This window comes from Ictalurus furcatus, chromosome 10 (genome assembly GCF_023375685.1).
Source record: "Ictalurus furcatus strain D&B chromosome 10, Billie_1.0, whole genome shotgun sequence".
In the NCBI taxonomy this organism is placed as follows: domain Eukaryota; kingdom Metazoa; phylum Chordata; class Actinopteri; order Siluriformes; family Ictaluridae; genus Ictalurus; species Ictalurus furcatus.
In genome coordinates, this window is record NC_071264.1 from 18643552 (window position 1) to 18653507 (window position 9956).

The 9956-nt window shown below is 36.3% G+C and overlaps 1 protein-coding gene across 1 annotated transcript; it reads right to left on the bottom strand.

The window, feature by feature from the left end:
• Window positions 1–2225: 2225 nt before the first annotated feature.
• On the bottom strand, window positions 2226–9919 carry dnajc19 (DnaJ (Hsp40) homolog, subfamily C, member 19). The gene is made up of 6 exons (XM_053634444.1): window positions 9762–9919; window positions 8465–8516; window positions 6558–6631; window positions 6358–6437; window positions 5627–5697; window positions 2226–2352 (listed from the first exon to the last, which is right to left on the bottom strand). The coding sequence occupies exons 1-6, from the start codon at window positions 9762–9764 to the stop codon at window positions 2282–2284; spliced, it is 351 nt and encodes a 116-aa protein (XP_053490419.1). The 5' UTR covers window positions 9765–9919; the 3' UTR covers window positions 2226–2281.
• Between the last annotated feature and the right edge of the window lie 37 nt (window positions 9920–9956).

The following is a 9956-nucleotide window of genomic DNA, read 5'->3' on the forward strand; positions in this document are numbered from 1 at the left end:
GTTAAAACTTAAAAAAAAAAAAAAACCCACGTTTTTTATTCTCCTGCACAGTCAGCATTAATGCGTTCAAATAGTGCAATCAAGCCCATCGCTGTAGAAACTGGAGCGTGTGTCCTGGGTTTTACGGTTATCGCCAGGTGCTGGGGGGGATGTTAGGCGCCACTTGTCTGTTTTAGTTTTGATGTAGACACTAGAAAAGTTTACATGCACACTTTTTTATTAATTGCTGTACATAACATCTTTTTTTCCTAGAATATGAAGAAAGAAATTGTTCGTGTAAAGTTTTGTACTGTTTAAATCTTAAATAAAACAGCAGAGCATAACCTCTCCCTTTCCCCCCCAAGATGCTGGTGGCTACCATAAAACCTGTATATACATACACTCCAGTTTCTAGTTTAACCAAATGGTATGTGAAAGGGTGATCTAGATAATGCACTGTGCTTTTATTGCATTATTCCTCTTCAGGGCAGGTAGGTACTCGATTTCTGGCTAGTTCTCAGTAATCTCAGTGTTTGTGATTATCGAGCAGGTATTTCAAACCTATTCATGTCTTTTTACAACCTTTTTTAGACCAACAAACCTCAGAAGTGTTGCTGTTATTTTAATATGACGATAGTGGGACAGAAGAAAGTATAATGCACGACCTTTCTGGGCTTCGTTACAGACGAAATTAAATGAAATAAAATAAAAGGGTCTGTAAAGTTTTAAGTACATGATCAGATTGTGCCTTCAGAGAGTAGTGTCACAGGCTGGCTATAGGCCAAAAAAACCCTGAGAGGAGAATTAGCTGCTTTTTATTTTTAATATGCAACCACTTCATGTTAGGCATGTGCCGATAATCGGTTGGACGATATATCATGATATGCATTTACATTACATTTATTCATTTAGCAGACGCTTTTATCCAAAGCGACTTACAAATACATCCAGTATTGAGATTATGAATTTAGAAATAGGCTGCCTACATAGAGTGGACTGTGTAATTTAGAACACAAGCACAGATCTCATCTAAGATCCTGTCATTTTGTACTAATCCAAGGGAAAGTCTCAATTTTGTTCAATAGATGGGACAGAACTGATCCTAATGTTTCAGTAATGTGAACAGAAATAAAAATTAGGCAGTTCCATATCGGCACATGCCTGTTTCTTACAGTGATTCAGGAAATGCAGTCAGAAAAATAAAGGATGTTTTTGCACTGAATTGTAACTTCTGTCCCTTTAGAAAAATGTTAGTCTAGAAAACTGGTCTGTTATTGTCCTCTATAGGAAAACACTCCACGTGACACTTAGAAAGATTTACTGACTTCAGTGGAAGGAGCCTCACTTTGGTTTATTTATTAAAATGTACAGTATTTAAACGAGAAATGCAGAAGCAGTTCTAACACTAACTTGGCCACCTGAACATTGCACACAGGAGATAAATTGGACTACTGAAAGATCAACTTCCAGATTTTCTGTTCTGTATACTGTTTCAGTCCTTCTTTTTGTTTTTTAATGATTATACTGGTTGTTTGATGTGCAATATGTTTTGTATGCAGTTAGTTCTTAAATAAAATTTCGATCTTCCAAATAATCTTGTCTTATTCTTGAGATTTTCTTTCAAATTTTATTAATTTTTTTTTTCCCTGAAACTGATGGGGAAAATAGGACACAACTCCATCCCTGTCTCCGAGATTAAAACGGATGGGCAAACTAAGCATACCTCCTTCACTAGAACCCATGTTTGAATAAAATACCACTGAAACAGACAGGTGCATAGGACGTGCCTCTTTCATTGAAATATTAGGTCCAGAGGCCACACCTCTTTCACTGAAACTGCAACATAGGCCTCACCTCCTTCACTGAAACTGACGGATAACAGTCCACACCTCCACATAAATGTACACTGCCTCTTTCACTGAAACTTACAGGAGCACTGACCATGCCTCCTTCCCTAAAACTGACAGTCATATAGGCTACGACTCCTTCCTTGGGACTGATGAGTCCATAGGCTACATCTACTTCCCTGCACCTTATAAGTTCATAGGCAACACCTCCATCACTGGGACTCACAAAGTGCAATAGCTGTGCCATCATTTCTAACCAGTACACATGAGAAATAAACAGACGTGTGTGCGCGCGTGGTAACAGATCCATTTAGTCATCATACTGAGTTCTGACTCGGAGCAGCCGTATAACAGACTTGGTCCGGATCGTCACTTTGAAATGAAAATGAGACACACTCCTGTGGTACAATCGACAAGTTTAATGAAATGGAATCACTCATTGAATGTGCATTAAACTATTTTTTGGCTTGTCCATCTAGTAAATCTTTCGCTTCGTTTATTTTTGCTGCGATGTACGGAGATCCACCTGCAGACAGACAGGACAAATTAGTCTGAACTAAACTATATCCATTGTGTGTGTATGAGAGAGAGCTTACCAATGACAGTAACTAAGAAAAGAACAGGAGTCACTTGTAAATAAAGCTGTAAACCTGTAGAAATGGGACTACTTTCTAGACAGAAGGATGTGTACAGTGCCCTCCACTAATATTGGCACCCTTGGTAAATATGAGCAAAGAAGGCTGTGAAAAATTTTCTTTATTGTTTAACCTTTTGATCTTTTGTTTAAAATTCACAAAAATACTCTGCTCTCATGGATATCAAACAACACAGGTTTATAAAAATCTCTGTTAAATATAGGTGTGCAACAATTATTGGCACCCCTATGAATTCATATGAGAAAAATATAGTATCTCTCATTTTTGTAAATATTTGATTATATCTGAAGAAATGACACTTTGCTACAATGTAAAGTAGTGAGTGTACAGCTTGTGTAACAGTGTAAATTTGTTGTCAAGACCCTGACACTGAGCTGCAGCACGGTAGCCAAGACCATACAGCGGTTTAACAGGACAGGTTCCACTCAGAACAGGCCTCGCCATGGTCGACCAAAGAAGTTGAGTGCACGTGCTCAGCATCATATCCAGAGGTTGTCTTTGGGAAATAGATGTATGAGTGCTGCCAGCATTGCTGCAGAGGTTGAAGGGGTGGGGGTCAGCCTGTCAGTGCTGAGACATACGCTGCACACTGCATCAAATTGGTCTGCATGGCTGTCGTCCCAGAAGGAAGCCTCTTCTAAAGATGATGCACAGGAAAGTCTGCAAACAGTTTGCTGAAGACAAGCAGAATAAGGACATGGATTACTAGAACCATGTCTTGTGGTCTGATGAGACCAAGATAAACTTATTTGGTTCAGATGGTGTCAAGAGTGTGTGGCGGCAACCAGGTGAGGAATACAAAGACAAGTGTGTCTTGCCTACAGTCAAGCATGGTGGTGGCAGTGTCATGGTCTGGGGCTGCATGAGTGCTGCCGGCACTAGGGAGCTACAGTTCATTGAGGGAACCATGAATGCCAACATGTACTGTGACATATTGAAGCAGAGCATGAGCCCAGCATGTATTCCAGCATGATAACGACCCCAAACATACCTCCAAGACGACCACTGCTTTGCTAAAGAAGCTGAGGGTGAAGGTGATGGACTGGCCAAGCATGTCTCCAGACCTAAACCCTATTGAGCATCTGTGGGGCATCCTCAAACGGAAGGTGGAGGAGCACAAGGTCTCTAACATCCACCAGCTCTGTGTTGTCATCATGGAGGAGTGGAAGAGGACTCCAGTGGCAACCTGTGAAGCTCTGGTGAACTCCATGCCCAAGAGGGTTGAGGCAGTGCTGGAAAATAATGGTGGCCACACAAATTATTGACACTTTGGGCCCAATTTGGACATTTTCACTTAGGGGTACTTTTGTTGCCAGCGGTTTAGATATTAATGGCTGTGTGCTGAGTTATTTTGAGGGGACAGCAAATTTACACTGTTATACAAGCTGTACACTCACTACTTTACATTGTTGCAAAGTGTCATTTCTTCAGTGTTGTCACATGAAAAGATATAATCAAATATTTACAAAAATGTGAGGGGTATACTCACTTTTGTGAGATACTGCATATTTGAAGTATATTCCCACTGACACTTCACACGGGTATAAATATGAGGTAACACATAGGCCAAATTCCTTTAGTCATTCATAATGGGTAAGACCAAGGAATATAGCTGTGATGTGCGGCAAAAGGTTGTTGAGCTTCACAAAATGGGCTATAAAAAAATAGCAAAAGCATTGAAAATGCCCATTTCCACCATCAGGGCAATAATTAAGAAGTTCCAGTCAACTGGAAATGTTATGAATCAACTTGGAATTGGACGTGTGTCTACATTGTCTTAACGCACTGAGAAGAGGATGGTTTGAGTGGCCAAAAAATCTCCAAGGATCACAGCTGGAGAATTGCAGAAGTTAGTTGTGTCTTGGGGTCAGAAAGTCTCCAAAACTACAATCTGAATTCACCTACATCACCACAAGTTGTTTGGAAGGGTTTCAAGAAAAAAACCCTCTACTCTCATCCAAAAACAAACTCAAGCATCTTCAGTTTGCCAGACACTACTGGATCTTCAAATGGGATCGGGTTCTATGGTCAGATGAAACCAAAATAGAGTTTTTGGCAATAAACACCAGAGGTGGTTTTGGCACACACAGAGTGGTAGCCATATGGAAAAGTACCTCATAGCCACGGTTAAATATAGTGGAGGCTCTTTAATGTTTTGGGGCTGTTTTTCTGCCACAGGACCTGGACATTTTGTTAGGATACATGGCATCATGGACTCTATCAAATATCAACAGATATTAAATGAAAACCTGACTGCCTCTGCCAGAAAGCTTAAAATGGGCCGTGGTTGGATCTTCCAGCAGGACAATGATCCAAAACATCATCAAAATAACCACAAAAATGGTTTACTGACCACAAAATCAAGGTCCTGCCATGGCCATCCCAGTCCCCTGACTTGAAACCCATAGAAAACCTGTGGGGTGAACTGAAGAGGAAAGTCTACCAGCGTGGACCTTCAAATTTGAAGATTCTGTATGGAGGAATGGTCTCAGATCCCTTGCCATGTATTCTCCAACCCCATCAGGCATTATAGGAGAAGACTCAGAGCTGTTATCTTGGCAAAGGGAGGTAGCACAAAGTATTGACTAAAAGGGTGCCAATAATTGTGGTACACATATTTAACAAAGTGTGTTTTTTTTTTTTTTTTAATTTTACAAACCTGTGTTGTGTTTGCAATTGTTTGATATCCATGAGAGCAGATTTTATTATTATTTTATTTATTTATTTTAAAACATTTTTTTAAACCAAAGACCAAAGGTTAAATAAAGACAATTTCTTACAGATTTCTTTGCTCATATTTACCAAGGGTGCCAATATTAGTGGAGGGCACTGTAGCTGTGTGACATATGGATATGACAAAACCTTCAGGAAAATGTCAAGTAACCAGAACTACTTTTTACTGCATCACTCTAGTGGAATAAAACTCCAAAAGAACAGTTTTTGGAAGATTTTCTCTCACACGTCTCATATCTCAATCGTTGTTCTTCCTTTTTGAACGGAAATTTACATTTTATAGTTTAAAAAAATGTTTAACATTTTCATGTTCAGCTTTTCTTAATTTTTTTCTCAGTGCAGGGAAACATGACAAAATTCTTGTCTGTGGTAATCTCACACACACACACACAGACACTTTACAGATCTCACCTCGATCAGGATGATTTAAGATCATCAGCTTCCTGTGTGACTCTCTGATCTTGGTTTTGTTGGCCGTGGGACTGGAGAAGAAAGAAAAATTTTTTTTTTTAACATCACACAACTCATCTTACGTTCTCACATCACAATATAATAATGCTCTACAATACAATGCTGTTGAGTTCTGGATTCTGATTGGTCAGATGATGACCAGTGAAGTTATGGTTTCTATTCTATATGTAATCATTGATATTGGTGAGTTTTTCTATAAGGAGATATTTATTTAACATTTATCTCCAGTGTCAGCGCTTTGTAACAGTCAATGGTAACGCTGTAACTTTAAATTTCCCAACATCTTCAGGACAGAGGAGTTTACACTGTCTGGTTTCTCTGTAACATGACCAGCTGCGTTTAAAAACAAAAAATCTTATTAACTCCAAAAGAGAGAGAAGAAAGAGAGGCTGGCGAGGAAACGGCTGTTTATAGCTGTTATAATGGTGTTTAACATTAAATGTAACTGTAAATGGATAAAAAGTATGCCATTATTTAATTAATAATAAATTCTCACTGGAAAACTGCTGTAGTATAAGAGGAATAAAAGATTTGGGGATGTGCTGTTATAGGAAAACAATCAACTTCAGTGTGGTAACTTCATCACACCACCACATGGTTGATTAATGGACTAGAAGAGCACCACACACAGCGGTTTATTCCTTACAGATTGTATAACTGATGATCAGTACCTGATTCCTAGGATGAGAGACGCTTCTCTCTTCGTCATCTTGGGTTCGAATCCTCCTCTGTAATAACCGCTTCCAAACGTCTGTCAGAGAAAACATCACACTCATACATTTTCTTTTTCTTTGGATGCACAATTGTGCATAACAGAATATAATGTGTATGTGAGTGTGTGTGTGTGTATAAAGTGTATAAACTTGCTTACAGATTTAGGAAAAAGCATTAGAGCCTGCTTCACCTGGGGCTCCATCTGTTTCAGGGCCTGCATGGCATATCGACCTGTTCGAAGAGAAATAAAATTCAGCTTTTTTTCCACAAAGAAAAGAAAAAAACTGACTGATATTTGGAAAAAAAATTTCTGCTTGTTTAGAAAATATTTTTAGCAAATAATTGTGAATATTATTGAGGTATTCTGTAGAAAAAAAGTATGATTAAAAGTATTACTAAGCTGTAACAAACGGCTCTCAAAAGTATTGGTGCCCTACGCGTCCGGCTCTCAAAAGTATTGGCACGCTTAACTTCCGGATCTCGAAAGTCTCGGCGCCCTACGCGTCTGGCTCTCAAAAGTATTGGCACCCTTAGCTTCTGGATCTCAAACGTATTGGCTCCCTAAGCGTCCAGCTCTTGAAAGTATTGGCGCCCGATCCGAATTTTGCCACGGCAAGCACCACTCACATTTTCTTCAGGAAATGTACCATTCTAGTTGTGAATATTATTGAGGTATTCTGTAGAAAAAAAGTATGATTAAAAGTATTACTAAGCTGTAACAAAATAATATAAAAAAATTTAACCAGATTTCATAGACCTGACTTATTTATTTAAATGAAGGTGCACTAAGCCCCGCTTCCTCTCTATTTTCAGTAATAAATCATTTTTGGTTGCATAATCAATCAATTATTGGATAGAAATGTATTAAATGATTTACTTATTAATTATACATTTGTTGAAATTTACATGAAATATGATTGTGTATCATGAGACAAACTGACAGCAAAACAGTCGTGCCGCATTTAAAAAAAGGTAACTTTGATGAAACTTTTATTTAACATCAAAAATTATTTAGCACTGAAATTGAGGAAAAAAATTACTTTTGTGGAAAATGAAGAAAAAGCAAATTGGCTGCTTCCAATCAGAGTTAATTATTTATTAAACTGTTTGCCCATTTATACTGATGATATGCCATCAATATTATATAACTATAAAGCAAAGACGCTTTCAAAAATACATCATAAAAAATAGAAAAATACTATAAAGAGCATTACTATAACACTATAAACAGCAGTACACAGGAATACACACACACTCAAAAAATTAGAATATCATGGAAAAGTTATTTTTTTCCCATAATTTAATTCAAAAAGTGGAACTTTCATATATTCTATATTCATTAAACATAAAGTGAAATATTTCAAGCCTTTTTTTTTTTTAAATCTTGATTACGGCTTTCAGCTCATGGAACTCAAAAATCCAGTATGTTAAAATATTAGAATAAAATATTCTATTCAGAAATGTCGACCCTCTGAAAAGTATGTTAATTTATGCACTCAACAAATAATATTTATTTCCATATATAATTTCTATATAAAATTCTATATGAAATTTCTATATTCTATATAAAATTCCAATCATATTTATAAAGTCACTTCTAAAATCATTAATTATATATTATTTGCAAAATTTATAACATTATTTAACTTTTAATTTATTATTTAAATTGTACTACTGAATATAATACTGTATTAATTATAAGAATATATAATATATATTATAAGTTCATTGTGACAATTTACAATGATATCAATATTACAACATAATATCATATATAACTATTATATATAAGAATTTATTATTAGCTTTTAAAAATTCACTGCTTTGGTTGTTCAGTCTAACTGGGCTATAAATATAATGACCAACTGGATGATGATATTTTAACAACAATCAATTAATTTAATTTAGCTAGTAGTAGCGTGTGTGAATGTGTGCGTGTGTGTTACACTCCTTATCTTTATCCTTCACTCTTTATCACAGTGTGTGCACAGAGGAAAATTCACACTTTCCTTTAAAATTATGTGTTTACATTTTTTAGTTTATCAGTTCAAAAATCCTTCAAACCTGTGAATCCTGCTGCTGCGAGGGTGAGACCCACGGCCACCAGGGTGCTGGCCTGCAAATCACACACACAAAATAAGGCTAAATAACACAGAGAGAGAAATAAAATACATTTGCATAACATCGCACAGAAGACACAATAGTTTCCATCACTGGTATGAAAAATGAAAAACATGTAAAATCCCAAGTTTTCTAATATCAGCAGGAGGTTTTTCATATGAAGAAATGGACAATTATATCCAACCTCGATTTCAAAGATGTTGGAAGATCACCGGCAGGCAATATTGATTTTAACCCTTGTCCCTCACACACAGATTTCTCCAGATTCTCAAAATCTTTTGATGATACGTACTGTAGGTGGTGAGATATTCATAGTCTTCACAATATTTACGTTGAGGAAAATTATTATGAAATTGTTCCACAAATTGTAGATGCAGTTTTTCGCAGATTGGTGAACCTCTGCCCACCTTTACTTCTCAAAGACTCTGCGTCTCTAAGATACTCTTTTTATACCCAATCATGTTACTGACCTGTTGCCAATTAACCTCCAGCTGTTTCTTTTTAGTAACACTTACTTTTCCAGTCTTTTGTTGCCCCGTCCCAACTTTTTTGAGACATAAAAAAGGCATAAATAATTATGATGTTATCACACACCAGGGCTGAGTGATATGACAATATCAATATTGTGATAAATGATGTCACAAATATACTGGAATGAGATATCATGAATATTGTGATATTTTTTTTCTCATTCTTTTTTTAACAAACTGATTGGAAGCAGCTGATTTTATGTTCAAATGTAGTACTTCGTTTTAAAAACATTTTTAAGCCTTTATTATTGTTTGTTTACAAACAAAAACAAACAAATAATATATCTATATATAAAATGAAAAATACTTAAAACTGAGAATGCGTAAACATTTTAAAACATTTGTATATGCTTTTAACATTTTAATGATCAAAATGATTTGTTTGGTTTAATTAACTTAATGAATTAACCGTTTAATAAACTGTAACGAGGTTAAGTGTAGTTCAGGGACACGTTGCTCGGTTAATGAACGGTTATAATGTTAGCTCCATTTCTGTGACTTTTTCTGACTCGTAATATTACGGTTAATAATATCGATAAAAAGAGTACACACATTTAATACATACATCCATAAATAATTAAATATTTAGTTCGTTTAAAGGGAATTTGTTAGCTACTCGCTTAGCAACTCTGCTAATCATATATCCGTAACAGATAGGTATTAAAGTTCAGGTATCGACAGCATTAAATACAGTTAAGAACAAGTCATACCATTTTCCCCTAATAATGTCCTTTCAGTCCTCACGTCTTGAAGCATAACATTTATAATCTATTTTTCACACATCAATGTCAAAAAGTCATGTTCGTGTTTTGGTAAGAGGACTTCGAATCTGCCAAAAAATAAAAAAAAACAACCCAGGACGTAGTGTCGCAACGTTCAGTTCGTCGCAAAATTGAAGCCTGTAA

Coding starts and splice junctions, on each gene's coding strand:
- dnajc19 (XM_053634444.1), bottom strand. Junction 6,632..8,464: donor CGCAGCAGCAGGATTCACAG/GTTTGAAGGATT, acceptor CTCTTCGAACAG/GTCGATATGCCATGCAGGCC. Junction 5,698..6,357: donor TCTCTCATCCTAGGAATCAG/GTACTGATCATC, acceptor TTTCTTCTCCAG/TCCCACGGCCAACAAAACCA.